At 40.6% G+C, this 21338-nt stretch overlaps 1 protein-coding gene across 4 annotated transcripts in view; it reads right to left on the reverse strand.

The window, feature by feature from the left end:
* Positions 1 to 21338, reverse strand: part of asap1b (ArfGAP with SH3 domain, ankyrin repeat and PH domain 1b) — an 83436-nt gene that overhangs the window by 33813 nt on the left and 28285 nt on the right. For all 4 annotated transcript variants that reach the window (XM_087846225.1, XM_087846223.1, XM_087846224.1 and 1 more), the window contains exons 2-7: positions 20101 to 20173; positions 13389 to 13534; positions 9775 to 9849; positions 9276 to 9325; positions 8945 to 9074; positions 1089 to 1174 (exon numbers count right to left, since the gene is read on the reverse strand). In XM_087846225.1, the coding sequence (XP_087702351.1) occupies positions 1089 to 1174; positions 8945 to 9074; positions 9276 to 9325; positions 9775 to 9849; positions 13389 to 13534; positions 20101 to 20173 (560 nt within the window). The remainder of the gene's footprint in view (positions 1 to 1088; positions 1175 to 8944; positions 9075 to 9275; positions 9326 to 9774; positions 9850 to 13388; positions 13535 to 20100; positions 20174 to 21338) is intronic.

The raw sequence follows: 21338 nt of genomic DNA on the forward strand, positions 1-21338 counted from the left end.
GCTCGTTCTGGCACAGGAGTGCTGGGCAGATTTGCAGAGGTGCTTAGCACATCCTGAAATCCATTACAGATGTGTCAGCGGTACACACCTCGATGCAGCTCCACGGCCGCAAATCACCACTAATGACCTCCATCTCCATCGCCATCCCTCTCTCTCCGTCTATGCTTTTTTCTTCTCGAAACATACATCTCCCTTCCTCTTTTCATTATTTTCGCTGCCACCTCTTTCCCTCTGCTTGTTTTCTTTCAGCCTCTGCACCGACGAGCCCACATCTCTCCTCCCACTCCAGCGTGCTCTCCGTGTCAAGTACTGTTGACTTTGCAGAGTGTCAGAATGCACAGTTTAAGTGTTTATACTGCAGTTTTAGAAAAGGATTCACCTCCCTTGACTTGACCTCCCCTTGGCACATTTTGCTGCGCTGCATAGTTAGTGATGGATTCATTTTACTTGCCGTTTTTTGGGTAATTTAATAGCTGACACCCATTACGACTACAGTTTCTGACAACCTTTTATTTGCCACTTTTAGTGCAGAATTGAGGGAAACATTAATCTAACACTGCAGTAGTGTTAGATTGTAACTTTCTTAATTTTAGAAGTCGAATTAAAGCTGAAGTGAACACAAAATTGCCTCCTGCACTTTCCTCAGCTTGCCATCCGGCGTCCTTATGCCTCTAATCCATCACCACTGCAGTTTTTTTTCTCCATCAAGGCCCAGGTTGGACAGATTAAAGGGGAAGTGTATTGTTTTCTCCCGGTATTATGACAGGATCTAGAACGCTGAGAGATGATCTGTCATTCTGTCACGGGCCACGGTTCTGGCGTGGAGAGCACCCAATTTATTTACCCGCCAAACCCTGGAGCTGTCAGAACGCATCTTTGTGAGGACCTGTGCATATTTATGAGAGCTATATATGTGTTCCTGTGCACCCTGCAGAGCTGTGATTCATGCAGGAGCAAGAAAATTGACATCAAGAGCTGCACGGCAAGACAGAGAGTGAGGCAGCAACCTACTTCTTTTGAAAGAGTTTCGTTGGTGGGTGTGATGGACATGCCAGGAGAGCGTTACAGGGGATTAAGGTGGTACTTACTTGCACTGTGCGTGGTAATACTTAATTAGATTCTGAAGGAGGTCCACTCCTTTCTTGGTCTTGATCTCGTTTACTTTGATCAGGTACTGCAAGAAGGGGAGAAGCAGAGTTCAGCCATGAGTTAAAATGTAGGGTACGTTTAAAGGATTTCTGGGTTTAATGAGGTATAACATGCCAGCACTGTTACACAGACAGTAAAAGCTTCTGCTTTTGCCTTAGATACTTATAACATGAGCACTTTGCATTATGATAATCTCATCCGAGTGCACATATGTTCATGAGACCTTTGATGTGCGAGCCAAGCCTGCCTCAACACTGTGGGAGCCGAGACCAGACAAACACTGTGAAATTCCCTTGTAGAGCAGGAGAATACCATCCGTCTGCCTTGATCTAAATAAAGTTTCAAAGGGTTGATGGGAAATATTTAACATTAGCATTATTAAAAAAAAAAAAAAAAAAAGGAACAGCCTCTAGAGAAAGTGCTTTGTAGGCTGTGTGCTCAGTCTGGGTGCCTTCAGATGACGCTCCGACCAAACAAATAAAAGAGGATCTTAATCTGAAACTAATCCTTCAGTGTGCCAATCCACAGAGATTTACAAAGAGTCACAGCTAAAGACCACTTTTAGTTCTACGGGAAATTTTACTCTATTACACAATAGCGCTCTGAAGCCTGTGACGCCAACATACAGTTTCAATTTGCTCCTAGTATTGTGTTCGGATGCTTGGGTGCATTAGCACACGCCTGAGCGCGTGTGGATGCGTGCATATGCGTGTGCATGCACGCACGCACGCATGTGCCGCCCCCCAACCCCCGCTTTGTCTGCCTCACACAGCCTGTTGGACGGGAGATTATCCACATTTTGTGCCAGGCTTGTACAGGTTCAGTGTTTCGCAGCGAGCTGCCGAATGTGCGAGTTTGGACTCTTTTGTGTGAATGAGCAGCGACGTTCGCACTGCTGCCGCGTCTGGGCAGAGCAGAGCACAGCCTGCTGAGCCCGGCCTTTCCGCACTCGTCCACCGGCAACGTGGGATGAAAAGGGTGAGAGAGTGACAGCGTCCTGTAATCTGGTGATTGAGTAACGGCGAGAGAGCGAGCGCACGAGCGAGTGTGACAGAAATGAGGTTAAGTGGGATGAACAGATTGTACCACTGACTGCAGCAAACGCCCTGCACACAACAGCAGCACCACTGATATCTCCAGCCTCTGTGGCTGTTGATTAAGAGATTTTTGATCCGAATGATTACTGTAGCTCAACATAGACAACATTTTTTTAAATTACAGAACAGCATCATCTAACTCCCATCAGTAGAATTTAAGTCTAATCTATGTATTATTTTAGCTGCAAATCCGAACTTTTATAACACCGATGCATGTTATAACTCAGAGACACCAGCCATTGTATACATTAGGTAACGTCCCTGAACGCAGCTCATCTCATCTTACAGCAAATCTGCACGACCATGTGAAACGATGATAAAGACATAAACATCCACGGCCCTGCCAGCTCATGCTCATACATTATCTGAAGTGGTTTGACATCTCTGAATATAAATATTAATGAGTCCACAGGCACACCAGCGCCTGGTGGGTCATGGAGTTTTTAAAACTCAGTGTTCAGCCTCTACACTGAGCTATATTTGTCCCGAATACACAGAACCAAGCAGTTATGTTCTCATTATAGTGCGTTAACATGTTCTTTTTTTAAGATAAATATATTCTTGAAACCACAAAGTCATCAAACTGGCGTTTTCAGTGAGGCCGGTTTAAAAAAACAAAAACAAAAAACACAAGTGTTCAAAACCACAAAGATGTTTTTATCCTGAGGACTCCTGTCGGTCTGGGAGGACAAAGCAAATCAGCACGGATGTGCAACGCTCTCAAGAATTTTAAAATCAAATCTGGGGCCGAGGAAGCCAGAGAAAGAGGAAGTAGGAGCTAATGTAATGTAGGAGCTACAACTCGTCTTTGGCATTCAGCATCAGCTGGAGGCGGACTGCTAAATTGGATAATGTGATGGTCTTCTGGAATCATGCGAAGATAAATCTCCCTCAAGTGCCGGTTCAAACATTTCTGCAGCAGCGTATGAAACACAACGTGAAAGGAGGCGCCGTGTTGAGCCTGCAGATGATCATCATAAACAATATGAAGCTTCTCTGTACGCTGAAATGAATGAAAGGCTTCTCCTCTTTCTTACGGTGCTTTAGAGTGATTAGCTGTAAAACCACTTTCCTGTTTGTTGTTTTAAATACTTGATATTTTAAAAGGATAAAAAGGGAAAAAAGGGGGAAAAACATCATTTATATATAAAAACAAACATGCCATCCGAAGGGGGGCGGGATAGGATAGGAGTACATTATATGTATCCAAATACATCCACATGTTTTTACATGCCACCTTACAAGAAAGAAAAAGGATATTTATAATTTCCAGCCATATCTCAATAGCTCAAACGCTTCCTCCTTAATTTTGGGGACATTCTTCCTGTAAACTTAACTTTCTGTATCATATTTTTCTATTTAATTAATTCAGGAGGTTTTAATGTTTTGCCATCCTTCTGCTTCAGTGCCATCCTTCTAATAAATACATCTCATCTTGATTTTGGGAGATTTGACAGTGCGCAACAAATTTAAATGATCAAAACGGGAAAACACAAATATTTTATAAATATGCCAAAAGTTTATTTATAACTAAAAATTATGTTGTTAAATATTCACATTTTTAGACCCAAATTTGAGCCGGACTTCTCTACAAGTCAGTAATTAATCAAGCAACAACGTTCAACCACTAAAACCACTTTTATCTTCAGGAGTAACTCGAATCAATAACCAAAGAATTAAAGGCAGCATTTCATGTGTTTGGCTGACAATCTGAACTGTAGCTGTAATTATTTATCTTACAAGCTGTTTTACTTCTGCAAAATATTCTTGAACACAATTCGAGCACTAATTATTTTCCATTCATTTCCATTTTGGATTTACTTTTTTCACTCGTCCACATCATTAAATATTTTCTAGTTACTAAAATCTGCAAATCTGATGTTTTAAGAATTTGACTTTTTCACATTTTTTACTCATGTTTTTCTTCTTTTACTGTTTCACTTCATTTTTCAGCACTTTTGTAGCAGCATTTGCAGATCAAACTGTCTGCAGCTCTTAACAGTGGCTGCTCAGCAGGAAACGGTTGTGACTAGCTGATAAACATAGTGTGAAGTCAGAAGAGACTAAAAGCAGAACAAAAAGAAATAAGTACATAAAGTGACCTTTGTATTTAAGTGGCCATAAACAACTTCAAATTCACGATAATGAAGCTCTTTAAATACTAAACGTGTGAGTACTACGCTTGGTAAAAACTTAAAGAGTGAGGGAATCTCACATAGACACTTATAGCTAAAGATTAGGAGCTCCATAGTTTCCTCAAAGTCCCAGAATGTATTTATTTTAAAACTTCTGTGCCCAATATAATTTATTATGAATTCAAATGAGTCTCAAACAACTTCAGATGCACAAAGCCGCTGCATAATAATGACAGCTCAGCTAATCAAGGTTTATTTTTACCTTGGCTTGTCTTACAGAAGTTCTGCTGCATGCAAACATCATTTGCTTTGCAAAGGCGTAAATGATTCCCGCTGATAACAATCCCATGTCTTTCTGTAAGAGCAGCACGATTTTAATTGTAAGACATTCAGAGGCGAAAATAAACTTGATTAGCTGAGCTCACTCCATTAAGCCCTAAGTATGTGCATCAGGGACACAAGATTAAAAAAAATACCATCTTAATAAACCTTAAGTGGACCTATAAAAGTTGAGATTCAAATAAAGTTTCTATGATACCAGAAAAAAAATGCAAGTAAGGGTCAAGTGAAAGTGAGCTAAAATGCACACTAGCATCTCCAAACACTGAACAGAGCAGCCAAGCGGATTAGCAGCTGGTATTACAACATTAAAAGCCGTTACTAGGAGAGCTAAAACTATTATGAGATAAGGGCTTTGGTTTTAGAGCCACAAACCTATAACACCGCTAACATAACATATGCTGGCATCCTGACAGAGTTGGTGAGAATACCTGTCAGAAGGTTAGCATATTAGCATCTACAGTAGTGCAAAAAAAGTACACCTTCTTCACTTTTACATAACAGGACATAATGAAACATAATTTGGTACCTTACCAGATTACCAAAATAATAATAAAAAAAACCCTCAGATGATCAACAACATGACAGATTACACTATTTCATTATTTATTCAACAAAAACTCAAACAAAGTCCAGAAGCAGTGAAAAACTAAGTACACCCTGTGACTAAACATCTTGTAGAACCACGTTTAGCAGCAATAACTGGAAGTAATCATTTTCTGTATGGCTTTATCGGTCTCTCACATTGTTTTGAAGGAGTTAATGGCCGACAGCAAGGTGTTCAGGTCTTGTGGATGCAAAATCCCAGTCGACACTTCTCCACCACCGGGTTTAACAGTTGGTATGAGGCATTTGTGCTGATATGCTGTGCATTAGAGATTTGAGAGGTAGGTAATACTTTCAAACAAGCTATACTTGTTATGTCTTTTTCTAAATGTACTCTCATGAACTTTAACTTTTAACATGCTAACTGAGGCCTGTAGAGTCGAGATGTGGCTAATCCTTCTAAGCATGGCAACAGTACAAGAGCTTAAATGGTTTCCACTTGTAAATACTCTTTCTCACTGTACAGTGACGGACTTCAAATTGTTTGGTAATGATTTTAAAACCCTTCTCAGATTGATGGGCAGCAGCAATCTTTGCAGGTATCAGTCCTCCTCTGCAGGGTGTGAACACATCTTAATGCTTCAGACCATCAAACTGCCAAAATCTCACTTTTATGGAGGTGCTCTACTTGCTGATAATCAGCCAATCAAGTGCATTTGAATTGGAAGCTCCTGGCTGCTACTCATCCTTTTAATTCCTGTATATGTAATCAGAGTGTTTTTTTTACACACTACTTCTAGATTTTTTCCTAATTTTTCTAAATTAAAACAGTGGAATATATCAAGTGTTGCTATTCATCTGACGTTTTATTTATCTAATTTTAAAACCTGCCAAGGACCAGATTGTTTTTCATTATGTCCTGATACATAAAACCTAAGAACTGATAGAGGGTGTACTTTCCTTTTCTAATGTGAAGCTGAGCTGTTAGCGATTAGCTCAGAGATTCTTAATATTCTCATGTTGGCTCATGTTTAGCTTTAGAAGTCGTTGGAAAACATCAGCGGTAATCAAGTATGACTTGATCAGCCATTCAGTACGTGCTCTGTAACAGAGTAAGGAGAAGTTGGAAGACAGGTGGAAAATGTGGCCAAGGAAATACTTGAGAACCACAGTGAGAAGGGGGCAGATCAGCATGGCAGGGCACAAAAGAAGTGCAGTGAGTTTTGTAGTGAATAATTCACACAGCCAACAGCAGTGCAGCAGCCATTGGTCCATTATGTAAAAAATCCTACCAGGATAAAACAGTGAACGAGGCGTAGGCGTCACCACCCACCACTAGAGACGTTTTTGGCAGAGCAGAGTGAGCTCTAACAGTTTGTTCTGATTCTCATGGGCGCATAAGGAGCTCGCAATTGTTTTACACTTAATTCTCGCTGTCAGATTTCTTTAAGTTTGCTCCTTGTGCGCTAATATCAAACAGAGTTACAACATGTTTAACAGCAAACACGTTCACGGCACCAGATGAACGTTTGATTGTTTAGTAAGAGCTCAAATATCCAACTTATGTCATCGACTCTTTTTCTTCTTAATCTTATCCTCTGACATGCAATCACTGCAACAACCAGTTCAGCTCCAGTGCTGACAAACAAAGACTGAAAATACACACCTTTCTCTTGCATTACTGTAGCAGAGCTGTATGTTGAAACCCTACACGTGGTGCTGCACATTACAGTTTTGACAAATCACTAATTTAACCAAAAGAAATGACCAATTCATATTTTGCTAAACTACAACATTAATGAGAAGAAACTCGTGGATCCTCACTGTCATGTATTCTTGAGCCACCCCTCATTTCTTTATATATTTACAGGAAAATGGGAAATAGGTGGAGAAATTTTGTGAATATATACATAGACATATAGTATAAAAGGCAAAAAGAGAGTTTGTCATTATTTGGACGACCACCTTTGTTTTTCAACACAGTCTGAACTCTCTTAGGCCGGTCCATGACATAGACTACGTTGCAGGCGAAAGCGCATCAAATCCGACTTTTTTGACCCTATGCGACCCATATCCGATCATGGTATGACAGTGTGAATGGCACAAATCCGATATTTTCAAATCCAACCTTCGTATGTGGTACTGAATCTGATACATATCTGATGTTTTAGAAAGCGACTGCTGTTTGAACGGTCAAGTCGCATTAAATCTGTCTTTTACATCACTGACACAAGACAGACGCCAATTATCAGCGCCGGAGAAGACATCGTGAACGCTTCCTGGCCATCCCGTGTAGATGTTAGTGAAACTGTTGGGAAGACAACGTTGGAGAAACTTGAACATTTTATTTGTATAATCTGCAGATTCTGACAGAAATCTGCAACTATCCTTTGAAGCACCGCTCCTCTCTAAAACAGCAATAAGGATAATTATTAGGCCATATGTAAAGAACAAAATAACCTTATAACTTCAAGCAAAATTGGGAAACGTAAAGTCCGAAGCAGTCAAACAGTACTGTTTGGTCTGGGTCTAAACAGAGCGCGTTGTGTGTGACATCTTGTTTTGCGCATGCGGGCCGCTTTGAGCGTTCACACTAGAGCGCGTTTGCTGTCGCATTTTATTTGTAGTGTGAACGAGCAGACAAAAAAATTGGATTTGATCAAAAAAATTGGAATTGAGCATTAAGACCTGCAGTGTGAACGTAGCCTTAGTGTTACATTGCGTTTGGGAGCATTGTCATGCTAAAAGGTGAAACCATTACCAATCAGACACGTTCCAGCTGGTGTTGGATGAAGGATCAAAATCTGATCGCACTTTTCTGTGTTGATACTTTCATCAAATTTGACAACACCAACACCTCTGACTGAAAAAGAGCCCAAACCATGACAGTTGTACCTGTGTGTGTGTGTGTGTGTGTGTGTGTGTGTGTGTGTGTGTGTGTGTGTGTGTGTGTGTGTGTGTGTGTAGTGGTGGTTTTGTCTTAATATTTCAAGCTAACAGGAAGCAAGAGACATTAGGTGACGGTATCAGTATCAAAAACATATTTATATCTTACTGAATTTCCTGCATTTCATTTCAGTCTTTGCCTGAATCACCTTTTCTTTTTTTGTATGACAAACTTTTGAGCCTCGATATTCTGAAATATATCGGAGTTTTAATAGAAAAGAGTCAAAGAGAAAGGCCATGCAGTGATTATATACTTGAAAATCCTGAAATAAAAATATTTGAGGAAAAAAATGCTTTATGCTACGTCACGAAAGCCAATCAGCTGGGATTCTCCCCCACAGGCTGTGGATTCGCCTGACGCCACTGATGTTCAGAAATAGAGAACAGGCTTACCACCTGTGGTTACATTTTGCTTTTACAGAGTCGGAGGAAAAAAATGAAAGGCATCATGGTCAAGTTTTGAAAATCTGTTTCTGTAACTTGATTTCAGCTCTCTTGGTCGTGCTCCTCTTGCCCCGTTGGCTGCTGGAGCGACTTTTTGTGGGTTTGATGAAAACACACCAACTGTGGACAGCTACCCTGACAGGATGTTGAGGACCAGGGGAAAAATATGAACTGAATTAAATTAAGTGAGTGATCTTTTTTTGTTTTTCTCTAAACTGAATCTTAATCATTGACTCTTAAGCGAGCCTCCTGCAAATATAGAGCTGTTAGACGTAAACAAAGGCCTACCTCGCACATCTGGAGCTGGAAGAGACGCCGTTCCTTCTCCATCTCCTCTGCGATTTCGGCCCCGGTGATCTCGGTGCGGATCATCCCATGCTGCTTGGCGTGCTCTCGCTTCTCCTTCTCTATCTTTGTACTGACAAAAAAACCCCATGCCTAATCATTACAAGGGCTACATTTCTAAATGTGACCTTTATTTGTCTTTCACATTAGGTTTGTGTGCTGTAAATTCTGTGATACTCTTTAAGGGGCCCTGCAGAACTGCTGTAATGTCGATTGCTTGACTCATAATGACAAACAGCGCAGATACAACAGCACACTTAAGTTATCCACTTACAACTTGGCTTCGTAGTCCTTCCACGCTTTGTCAAAGGGCTTCTTTATGTCCTGCAGAAACACAGAAGAACAAGAATCAGCAAACTACAAAGGAGGTCACAGGAGGGACGGAGTTATTTGAAGAGTTGGATCGCTGCTTGAGGCCCAGCAAATGCTTCACTACACTCTCGATTTATGGCCTCAATGCCCAACGAGCACCCACGCCCCTCCTTGTACCTCAAACATCAAGAGTTCATGGCCCAGTTATTCGCCTTAAACAACACAAAAGCAGTGTTTACTTCAGCGAGATTTACAGTGTGATCTTTAGTTTCTTCTCTAAACTCCCCCATCTATCCTCCAAGTCTCTTAATCACAGGCACGCAACTTGAAATTGATAGAGAGATGGGCTGACCGGCCATCTATCCCCCTGCCCCACTGAGATGTACTATTAGGGGCCCTGGAAGAGTCGAGAGAGAGAAAAGGAGGAGGAAGAAGAGAAATAGTTTTATAGTAAATCTTACCCCTTTCACGCCTTTCAGATCACCCTTCAGCAGCGAGTCTAGGGTGAAGATCACATTGTGGCTGAGGCTTTGGAGCTAAAAGAGACAAGAGGAGGAGGAGGGAGAGGATTTATAATGAGGAGAGAAAACATAGTTCGTATATCAAACCATAGCGTCAGAGGCAGACGTTAAAGGGACTGCCAAGTAAAACCACAAAAAGAACCAACAATGAAATTCTATTACAAACAAGTATTGTCTGTGCAGCCAGAGTTCGATATAACTCACTCCGCTGTGCCACAGATCTGTCCAAAAGTATTAAAACACCGGGTTAAATGTTCCTTACTTATGAGCATAGCAAGTCTAACCATAAATACACTGTAGGTTACAATCCTGCTACTAAACCTTCAGCCATCAGAGGACCAAATGTTTATTTACTGCAATCCACAGCTGAAAACAGACCCTGCTAAATTCTTGGGTAACTATAAAACTGCAGCCCCCAGGTACATTTAGGACGACTCATACTATTACACCACAACTCATGCATTGTAATTTTATCCCATTGCCAGGTTATTGCTAGGCAACGTGATGACGTCATAATATAGTTAAGGACTTTCAGGGTCCTAAGATGTACCTGTGTGCCAAGTTGGGCTGTTGAACACGTGATTGAGTAGGGCGAGTTGCAAACAAAGACAAAGTAACACACATATGATAGAAAAATATTGCAACAGACATGTCGGTATTAGCTAATATGATGTCCAACAAGTGCCGACAGCATACTCAACGTTACACACAGGAAGAAACTTGGGGTAAACGCCGCTGAATGGTGTCAGCACATTGTTGACAAGCAGAGCAGTTTCATTGTTTCAAATACTCTCGGCAGAATAGAATCACAGCTGTGCAGATACATTAAAAAATGGGATCAGCATCCGTCGCCCTTAAAAAAACAACGCAGTAATAGTCTGGCTGTACACATCACACAACACCAACAGTAAGGCTTAGACACATTTCAGGCTGCCTGGTGAGTGTTACTGTGTCTACAGGATCTCTCACTTCTGTGTTTCTCGTTCATTGTCTACTGCCTGTGCAACGCATCCAGAGATGGTACATCTGCATAAACTTATTTTATGCAAATGCAATGCATCTGACAGGATCCAATGCCTCTAGAACAGGAATGTGAAACTCATTTTAAGTCGTGCATAGACGGTCCTGGAATTCCAAATTTAGCATATAAAGTTCTCATTTATTAGAACTAGTTTTCATTAATTGACAGTAAATGTTTAGCATTTGAAAAACTGTCAGTGGGCCAGATCAGAGTCAATTCTGGGCCTTATGTTTGGCACTCCTGCTCTAGGACCTCATGACAAACTCTGAATCTATTCGTAGTCAGGCTCTAAAAAATAACCAACATCTGCGTGACTTCTTCATCACCTCAAACGAACTCAGAAACAAGTTTCACTGAAAGTTTGCAAGCAGTCTGTGATGTTGGTTTCAGTATGGAATCCAGAAGTAGAGATCCTGCAAGAGGTGATCGTCTAATCAGTTTTAGCTCAGTGTTTGCACGAGGCTGCAGACGTGAGAGCACCTGTCCAACATCTATCATGACTGTCTAGTGTAATATTTACTCTCAGCAGTAGGAGTTCATAAAGATAACATGAAATTATAGCAGCCCACCACAACACTGCCAGTTTCTCCTGTTGGGAAAGGAGCTCTCCCATCGAATGTCTAGTGCCGGGAAGTCGAGTCATCTCTTGTGTGCCCCACTTTTGGTTTCCACTATTCCAGTTAGCACTGTGTGGTTTAATTGCTAAAGGCTGTGGCAGCAAATCACCAGCTTTGTCTGCTACTGGGTCATGGAGTGTTGAATACAACTTTTACTGAGGGCTAGACTATAATGGGAATTGGCAACCAGCTCCGATTTGTTCAATAAATCAGAATTAGTAACATCAAACATGTCGGTGGAGTTTTTGCACAGCTGATTCACATACAAGCTTTCAACATTATGTTAAAAAAAAAGCTAAACACATAAGTAGGCCCATTTTTTAACTAACAAAGACTGGAGAAAAAAAAATCAGGGATCAATAAGAAAACTGAAACAATGAATCTTGAGTCAGATTAAAGTAATGAGCATGAATCAAAACCAAAGGGGGGAATGCCTTGAGGCGACTTTTGTTGTGATTTGGCGCTATATAAATAAAATTGAACTGAATTGAATGTGAAACTAAAACAATGAGCTGAAAAATGCTAAAACGGTCCGCAGATAAGTAATAAGAAACCATTCCTTCCACTTTACACACAGGCCTTTGATCCCATTAAAATGAAATGAAAAAGCACGGTTTTAAAGCAGTGCATCTTCAGTGCATCTTTGGATTTGAGAGAAAAACAAAACAGCACCAGCCTTGTTTTTTTAACCTTCACTGCACTTTATCAACACATTCCTGCTGCAGCTGACTGAAGCAACGAGCAAATGCCACAGGAAAATGGCGCACATGCAAGTGAGTCCGTCAAAGAACGATGTCTGCAGCAGCTCGGGTTGCCGCAGCTAGGCTCAGCAGCTCTAACCATTAGGATCAGCAAGGTCACTCACAACACCACTAAGCATTTAAGTCCCGGTTGTTGCTGTTAGCCAAGTCCACAGCGCCTCACTGCAGCGTTCGAGGAAGTAAACAATGCTTAATGGGCGCTAATGTGCTTCTTAAGTGCCTGTCTTGCATATGTTATTGTCAGAATCAATCTTTCATTGGCCGGCTGCCGATGTGCTCTAACAGCCATCCTGGAAACTGTCACTGTCTTCTCAGAAGGAAAACAGAGAAGAAGACACAGAAAAGCTGCTTCTATCTGATTGCGAAATCCTTAAATTTCAGCTGATGACACATGTAGGACATCTAGGGCAAGCGCCGCTCATCGATACTCATTTGTAGTACACGCACACACCAGCTGCCCTCAGGGCGCCGTTATTGAAGTCTGAAAAATGCACTCGATGAAATACTCAAAATGAAAAAGTCAAGAGATGTTTGTTTCAATATGCAGGCAGCTCAGACAGGTGAGTGATTTAAGGTGGTTTCCACACGGACACGCATGCACACAAACACGCATGCAGTTGTTCCTGGTGCTGCCAAGTTTATTTATGGAGTCTAATCTCCCCGTGAGCCACACAGGATGAGAGAGAGAGCAAAAGAAAGAGAAAGAGAGAGCGCGTGGTCTGACTCTTCAAACAACAATTATTCACAGAGGATTCAAATAGGACACATTATTCAACAGAAACGTCGGGGAAATCCACAGCAGGCAGATAAGAGCCCGTCTGGTAAGGAAAAAGGTGGATAAAGTCAGCTATACTGTCCAGTCGCCATGATGTTTTGACTGCGTAGGCGAGAGCAGAGATTGATGAACATGTATTATTCAGCTGGGACCTGTACAAACGCATAACTCAGGTGTTAGCTGCTTCATCCAACCTTCCAATCTTCACCTTTAAACTAAAGTAATCCTAATCTATCCCACTGATCCAAGTGAAGACAGCAAACGTAAGCTGTGTATGGAAAGGATTCCTCTTTCTATCCTTGCATACACCAGGCCAGCAGTAAAGGCTCTCCAAGCCATTTATTTTAATGACACTTTGAGTGCTGACACGCTGGACTCACCAGGTTCTTCAAGAGTGCCGACAGTTCCTTGGTGAGGGAAGAGAACTTGACGAAGGCAGTTCCCAGGTCGGGGTTGTCCCGGCTGATGAAGTTGCTGCCAAACTTATCCAGAGCCTGGGCGTAATTTTCTTCATTCTGGACGTGGTCTGTGTAAAGAAGGGGATGAGGCAGTGGTCAGTTTAAATGCTATAAGTTTTTTTTTTGTTTTTTTTTGACACTGTAATTTTTATTGATAGTTTTGTCACAGTTTAAACACAGACATGTATTGCATTACAGGAAAAATAACCATGCAAGCACACAGTCAAAACAAACGGAACTAAAGCGAACAAAAGGTGTGGGTGCCAATTCTAATCAACTACCGTATGCATACCTGCCTTTACTCCGCAGCATACATACTCCAGCTTATATACGTACTTTTATACGGGCAAGCATCAATAGATATACAGAGTTATAGACCTTAGATGTTTTGTTCGTTCATTAATTTTCCTTGGTGCCATATAATCTCCACTTCTCCCACTTAGCAACGAAAATATCTTCCTTTAATCTGAGAATGTAAGTCATTTTTTCCATTGCATAGATTTCTCCAACAATATTTAACCAGTCTTTTGAAGAAGGCGGATCCAGTTTGCACCAGTTTCTTGTTATAGCTTTCTTTGCAGCTATCAACAGGATTTTTGTCAAATACAAGTCGTCGTACATAACATACTCTCTAATATTCCCAAAATATACAGTTTTAAAATTGTGTGGTAATTGATAGCCCAAGATATTGCCTATTACAAGAGTCACGTTCTTCCAAAAATTATGCAGTTTCAGGCACTCCCAAAACACGTGCGTATGGTGTGCTTCCATGTTACCACATCTTCTCCAGCATGGCAAACTGTCTTGAGTCTGTTTACTTTTTGGTGTAATAGAGAATCGAGTAAGATGTTTCCATCCAAATTCTCTCCAGCATCTTGAGTTAGTCGTTGTGTTCTGGGTTTCACACATATCTAACCATTCCTCAGTTGAGATATCAGTTTTTATTTCCTGCTCCCATTTCTTTTTTATGTATTCAGTTGATGTTGCCGTGTTCTCTCTTAGATTTTTATATAGTACAGAAATTTCCTTGAATTGGAGGCCCCTGTATGATTTAATTACGCAATTCAGCATGCCAAATGCTATAACTTTTAATGACATCCTGCGGGGAAAAAACATCAGTGTCCTTCTTCAGGTGCACACACAGCGACCAGGTAGTGAATTATATGTTTTTTGAATCAGTTTTAGGGTTTAAGTTCCTTAAAAGCTCTTTCTGTTTAGACATTTAATATTTAAGAAGTATAAGCTTATTTAAAAAAAAAGAAAAGAAAAAAAAATGAAGTGAAACCTGTTATGTCCTGTTTTGAAACTGTTAAAAAACATCGAGAACAGAAACTTGGGAACAAAGCCAGAAACTTTGCTTCTTGGGGCATTTTTCTCCACATCATATCAGAAAATCTTGAGATCCTTTTACATGTTTCTAAGAAAGAAGAATGAGCTTTAATGACCTCTAAAACCCACTCAGAGGAGAGCGCTCGGCTTGCATTATGAGTTCAGAAAAAGAAAAGAAAAGACAACACCTCTGATATACCGTAGTTATTGCTACAGTCGCTGACCCACTCTGTATCTACATGTGTAAATCCTTACTTTCGCACCACTCTAGCTGCAATCGAAAAGAGGTGTCGCACACACCATGTACCACACATTGGCTGTCCGGTATAGGAAGATGGGCCTAAGTGGATGGCAAAGGACTCCGAGTGAAATCATCAACCCAGATTCCCAGTCTCCGTCCCAGAGATTTGGGCCAACTCACACACTTGATCTCAAGTCGCAGCTCTTCACTCGACGAACAGTTCAGAATTTAATTGACGAGACATAAAAAAATAATAATAAATATATAAATATAAAATAATAATACTTTACTGATGATAATAATAATAATATTATCTTCCAAATAGCAAGAGCGGGGAAGCAGAAACTGTAGATGCTTGAGTGGCCTCTTCCTTCAAAACTCACACACTTGCCCTGTCATTTCATTGAGGACCATTTAATAACACCTGGAGGCCCTTCACCCACACCCTTCACATCCCAGTGGCCAAATCCTTCAGTGGGCAGTACTGTGACATTTTTTTAAAGCGGACCCGTTATGCCTTTACTTATTTTCTGTCCGTTTCTGATACATGCTCCGGCCCACTCATCACCACAGTGGACTGCATGTGGCCCATGATGTAAAATGAGTTTGACATCTCTGCTTTAGACTAAACAAAACGCTTGATTAGTGATTACATCGAGTCTTTTCTCATTTAACGACCAATTGCAAATTGCAACCAAATAGTTCCCAGAAGTTGAGACTGCATCACCCACAATCTTTGATTTGACTTGGACTGACTACAGTCACTCTCAGACAACTGCAAACTTTCACCAGTCTATGCATCATCTAATATAAAAGCGCAGACAGATTCTCAACACGTTGCAATAAATATGACTCTGTCTGCACCGATGATCATCTGCAACTCATCTCTTACTCTGCAACTGGTTCCCAGCCGATTGTATTATGGTTATAAGTCTATTCAAAAGAAAGGTCGCAACAAACGCCTATGGGGTTTTGCTGTTAAATAGCCACCTGATGCAACTACGTGACTATTTATGGAGCAATCTCTGAATTAATGCTTCAGATCTGTGAGGTTCTGGCTGGACTCCAAATGTAATTAGTAAATGTGAATTTACCAAAATGTCACCGATTGCATGAAACTGCCAACTTGATCACATTAAACAGCAAACCGATAGCAGACTGACTCGGTCTTATTGCTGTCTTGGCACACCAAATTCACTATGTTGACGGCAGCTGACTACGAGGTGCCGCAGACCCGATCCCTGTCTTTGAATGAACTGTTTCAAAGGCAGTGACATCACAGGTTCAGTGAACATAATGCAATAATTTGTGGTCATGCGATCAGTCTCAAATGTTTGAGATCATATGACTGGAGCATAGAGGAAGAGGAGCAGAATAAACTGAGGGCCTGCACCAGAATAAGATAAATAAGCATTATTTTGATCTGAAAGTTCTGCAAAGCTACTCTAATAGAGACCAAAGGAAGAATATGCAGCCTCTTGCAAACCCGGTCTCTAACATGGACTAACAAAGCCAATCAAAGGACCATAAAGTTCACTTTATAGAATCAAGTTCAGCTGCTTTCAGCTTTGCACATATTTATTTCTGATGATCTGGATGTGAGTTGGAGAGGTTTGTAAATTTATGACCAAGAATGTTCTAAAGCTAAAATTTTACAGCTCAAGTTAAAGAAAGTGAGAAACAAAAAGGCTGTGGATAGAGAAAGTATTTCAGTCCAGCATCTTTTTTTTGTTCTCAAAGGCAACACAGACACACACCTGAAACAAACAGAAGTGTAAATCTTTCCTAGGGATGTTTCCAATAAGACAAATGTGGCAGAAATACTCAGCAGATCCTGCAGTGGAAAGTTCCTTCAGCAGAGCAGCAGCACGAGCAATAAAACAAGACACATGACCTTCACTCCTGAGAAACTTTGTTTTATACATTTTGACAATAGCAAGTCATCTTTATATACAGTTACTGTCAATGGAACAAGACACGTTGTTCTCAGGGTCTGCGAAACTCCCCGAGAGCCGTCAGTCAAAGAGCAGCATCCATCTGTCGCTGTCGTTAAGCTGGAGAGGAGGTGGAGGGGGACGTGTTTAGACTGTTGCCAAATCTAGAGAGGAGACCTGGCAGGGAGGTCAGGTGAGACTAGAAACACGCAGAGCTTAGTCCCCACAGCAGCCAATTTGGACGCGCGTCACAGTGGAAACTCAAAGTTCAAACAGTCCCGAAGTTACTATTGAGGACGTTTTGTATTTTCTGTATTTTCTACAGATTTTCTGGGTATTTAAGGGGTTTAGGAGCCCAGCAGGAAATTAGTGGGTTACAGTGGAGAGGTAGCATGAGAGGTCTTTAGATTCACCAAGCTTAAAAGTTCAAGTTCTTAATATCCTTCCACTTTCATTGTTACATTAATGAATCAGTTAAAAAAAAAAAATCAATCCCTAGTTCTGTAACTAGTACTTCGTAATTTCTTTATCTTTACATTTGCATACTCTGCAAATCTTTCCCTGGATTCAAACTGCACAACGATGTAACACAGGATGTTTATTGCTCACTGTGCAGCTGCATTAAAGAATAAGTTGAATTCAACCTGGCACACTTCCCATTTCTGTGGCTGGCTGCTGTGACTTTATGAGACATGAAAACTTTGCTCCATCTCCATCGTCTGTTGAGTTTCAGGCCAAGGAGGAGTCACACAAAAGGGTCAAATTGGAAGGAGTGTAAGCTCTCTGTTGTTTTCCATACAAATGTGATTTCTACATGAATGAAATTGAAGATTTAAGTACACAGAAACAAGCCACCTGGAAGACGGCCATTATGCAGACTACACTTGGCGTCTCCGTCTGAGGCGACGTGACCTCATCGTGCCTCGTATAAAACCTGAGCACCTGCTGCTGCTCGCTGTTGGAGTTGTAGAGGAAAACAGCTCACAGAAAAATTGAAACGACCTCGAGGATTTAAATAAAATCCTAGCAAATCCAAAGATAAGACAGAACACAAAATATTATATGTATCTTCATTAATTTTGGTAATTTTATAATAAGCACTGTTGCTTCTGATTGGTAAAGAGCGTCTTTGGAGGTGTTTTGATGCACGCTCAAAAATCCAGGTTCGTTTGGTCGTTGCATTTTCAGAGGGAGAAATATTTCATCACTCATCTAGCTGACTGCAGGTTCCTCTAACCTCATACTGTTGCTTAATGACCAGAAGTAGCTGTCTAACAATGGGCTACAAACTCAGACTTTTATGACCAAGACTGAAGAAGTTACTTGGATGACATGACAAAAAGTTTCTACCACTGAAAACACTGAATCCAGATGAGCTACATCAACTTTCTGGGATGTGTCTTTAAAGCCAGCATCATTTAAAAAAAAATCAAATTTCTCCATTAATACATTAATATATTGTTGCTGTAGCTTCATAGTGTGCACCCATCTTCATGCCTGAACCTCCATATGCGTGTATGCACCCATTTCACATTCTTATGGCAAAATATTAAGAAATGAGGCGTGGCTCAAGACTTTTGCACAGTTCTGTATAAACAATTTTCATATCAATTTAATCCAGGCCAAGCAAGACTGAAACACAAAGTCAAAATAAGATAAATAGCAAAAAAATAAAACAACCTTAACATTTTTAAACGGGTTAGATTAAAAATATAAACAACGAAAACATTTATAAGGACAAAGGTAAATCGCATTTATTTAAAATAAGATCGGGACAAAGTGAGATGGAGTTTCTCGCTCAGGCTTAGGGGCCCTGACAGTAGACGTTTGGTCATCTTTTGGTTTTGTTTTGGGTTTTTTTTTTTAATATGAGGCAAGCAGTCAGCAGGCTCCTGTATGAGGATCCTCTGGCGGCCCAGTGGCTGCTGTGAGGGCGGCAGTTACAATATGAGTTTGAGTTTGTAAACTCAAATTCCTCATATCACAGTAGCAGGACTGTTAGATCTGTAAGATCTATGACACATATTCTAAAATGCTCTAATACAAGTTTTCGATCATCGTTTTTCAATCATTTTTATGCAAAAAAAGAAAGAAAAAAAGGGGTAGGTTAGGATTAGTCTCAAGGCTTCTGCTGTAAATCTTGCTACTCCGACTTTGTTGCCAGGGTTCAATGCCAAACATGACAACACAGTGATAAGATGTAGGAAATCCCAGCCTGTGATGTTTAAAACATACATTTCTAAAAAAAACAACTTTCCATTATTCTCACTACACCAGTGATTCAGCTGCTGCAAAAATGATGAAAAGCTTTTGGAGAAGTTGACTTAGGTTAAAGAAAAATCTCAGTATGTGTGGCCTCGGGGTAAACTGATCAAACAGTTGCCACCACAGCACTGCTGGCACACTACTGGGACTGATATCACAATTTTTAAATATATTTTAACTGAGCAAACCATCAGAGGGACGTCCATGTCTCTGTTTTGCAATCACTTTAACCCTTTAAAGCCCCAATTATGAAATAATTGGCATCTCTGTGCATTATCTGATAGTATACATCAGCTTTCTCATGGGAAAATAGATAAATAAATCGTACCAATGATGCAGAGGTCTCAAAAACTCAAGTGTATCACATATGAAACACTAACAGAATTAAGGCCTTTATCTTACTTTAACTCGGAGTAAACTAAAAACTTGCGTAACAGCTGGCTTCAAGTTAATCCAGCTGTTTCTCCAGAAGAGCCACAATGAGACAAAGGTAAACAGACTCTTTTCTGAGGAGAAAAAATAAACTTTTTTTGTGCATCACAAACTGTCATTTTACAGGGAGGAGGCTCTCGCAAGCGTTCAGTGGAAAATTACTGAGGATCCATGTCACAGCAACACACTAAACAAACTCAGGTGTTGGTTTCTGGGACGGCCCGATACATGCAACAAACACCATCTGTCCAACACAAGGCTGCATTCCAGACACGCACAAACCAAAAAAAGCAGCAAGCCTCATTCTTATTAAAGATATTTAACAAATCCTGGGCTCTGGGGGTTTGACTTTCAGGAAAGGGCTACAAGCCTGTATCCAAACATTAGTCAAAGCACAGCAAAGCCTGACAGATTTAGAAACAGACTCTCTCACCTTGACCTGAACTGTAGATGGCCTTCACTGACTTCTTCACCTTCTGCAGGGAGGTTCGGTCCTGGTCCAGCGCCTGAGGAAGAGATGATGCTTTTTAACACCTTTGAACTGTGAACATTCATATCAGAAAACAGCAAAGACACTTTGCAACCTTTAAATATTTGTTTTAATGGTAGACCAAACCTGAAGAGGTTACGGCATAAGAACAACAAATATTTGCTCAATAATAGAGCTGAAGTGCTCATTCATAATGAACGAGGCATCAATCATCATTTCAAGCAGAACTTTTGTGCAATTACCGGTTGTTTATTATTACAAATTATTCACACGAAAATGAGGCTGACCTGCCGTTACTGAACGCTATACATCTCACTTTCTTGCAGTTTCACAGATTAATGTTTAGCGCTTTGCAAACAAAGCACCAGGGATTTAAAATAATGACCAGTATTAATAATAAAAACGCATGCATCTTCCACCAGTGGTTACATGTACAGAAGTACTACAAAAGCCATTCAATGCAAAATCCACAAGCGTGACCCCCTGAACCGATTTACCGTCACCCCCCCCTAAAAAATATGGCTTCACACAAGGAAAATTCATCATCATAAACATCATCCACATGCAAGAAAATCTCACCACGTATTGCTCAGCTCATTCCCTGCCAGAGAAAACAACAACTACATCTGAAGTCACATCACATTCAAACACACCCCATAACTCACATTTCCCCGTCAGAAATCCCAGCACTGACTGACATAATCCTGTGCACCGCTTAAAGATAAAGACTAAAGTCAATTACATCAGTGAATAAGTGAAATGTTAGATTTTGACGCCCTCTTAGCTCAGAATTTAATTATAAACGTTTAAATTTTTATTGCTTTTTTCCCATCCTATCTTGTTAAATCTTTTCTCAGTTGGTTAAAAAAAACAAAACAAAAAAACAAAACACCCACGAACATCTGGGTTTTGCCTTCAGTGGGAAAGGGTAAAATCAGCATTTATTCACTCACAGGTCAACTGACTCTGCAAAGCTTGGCAACCCAGCCTTCATAATGTGTGGTCACTGTTGTTTGAAGCAGGCGGGGATACAGAAATTCCAGCTTTTCCAAATTCTTATACCAGTACCGTTAGAGATGGCACAATACGACTTTTTTATGTCCGATACCAATACCAATATCATAAATTTGGATATCTGCCGATACCGATATGAATCCGATATAGTGTGTTTTTAATAAATA

Source organism: Neolamprologus brichardi, chromosome 9 (genome assembly GCF_056152115.1).
Source record: "Neolamprologus brichardi isolate AB-2024 chromosome 9, ASM5615211v1, whole genome shotgun sequence".
Taxonomy (NCBI): domain Eukaryota; kingdom Metazoa; phylum Chordata; class Actinopteri; order Cichliformes; family Cichlidae; genus Neolamprologus; species Neolamprologus brichardi.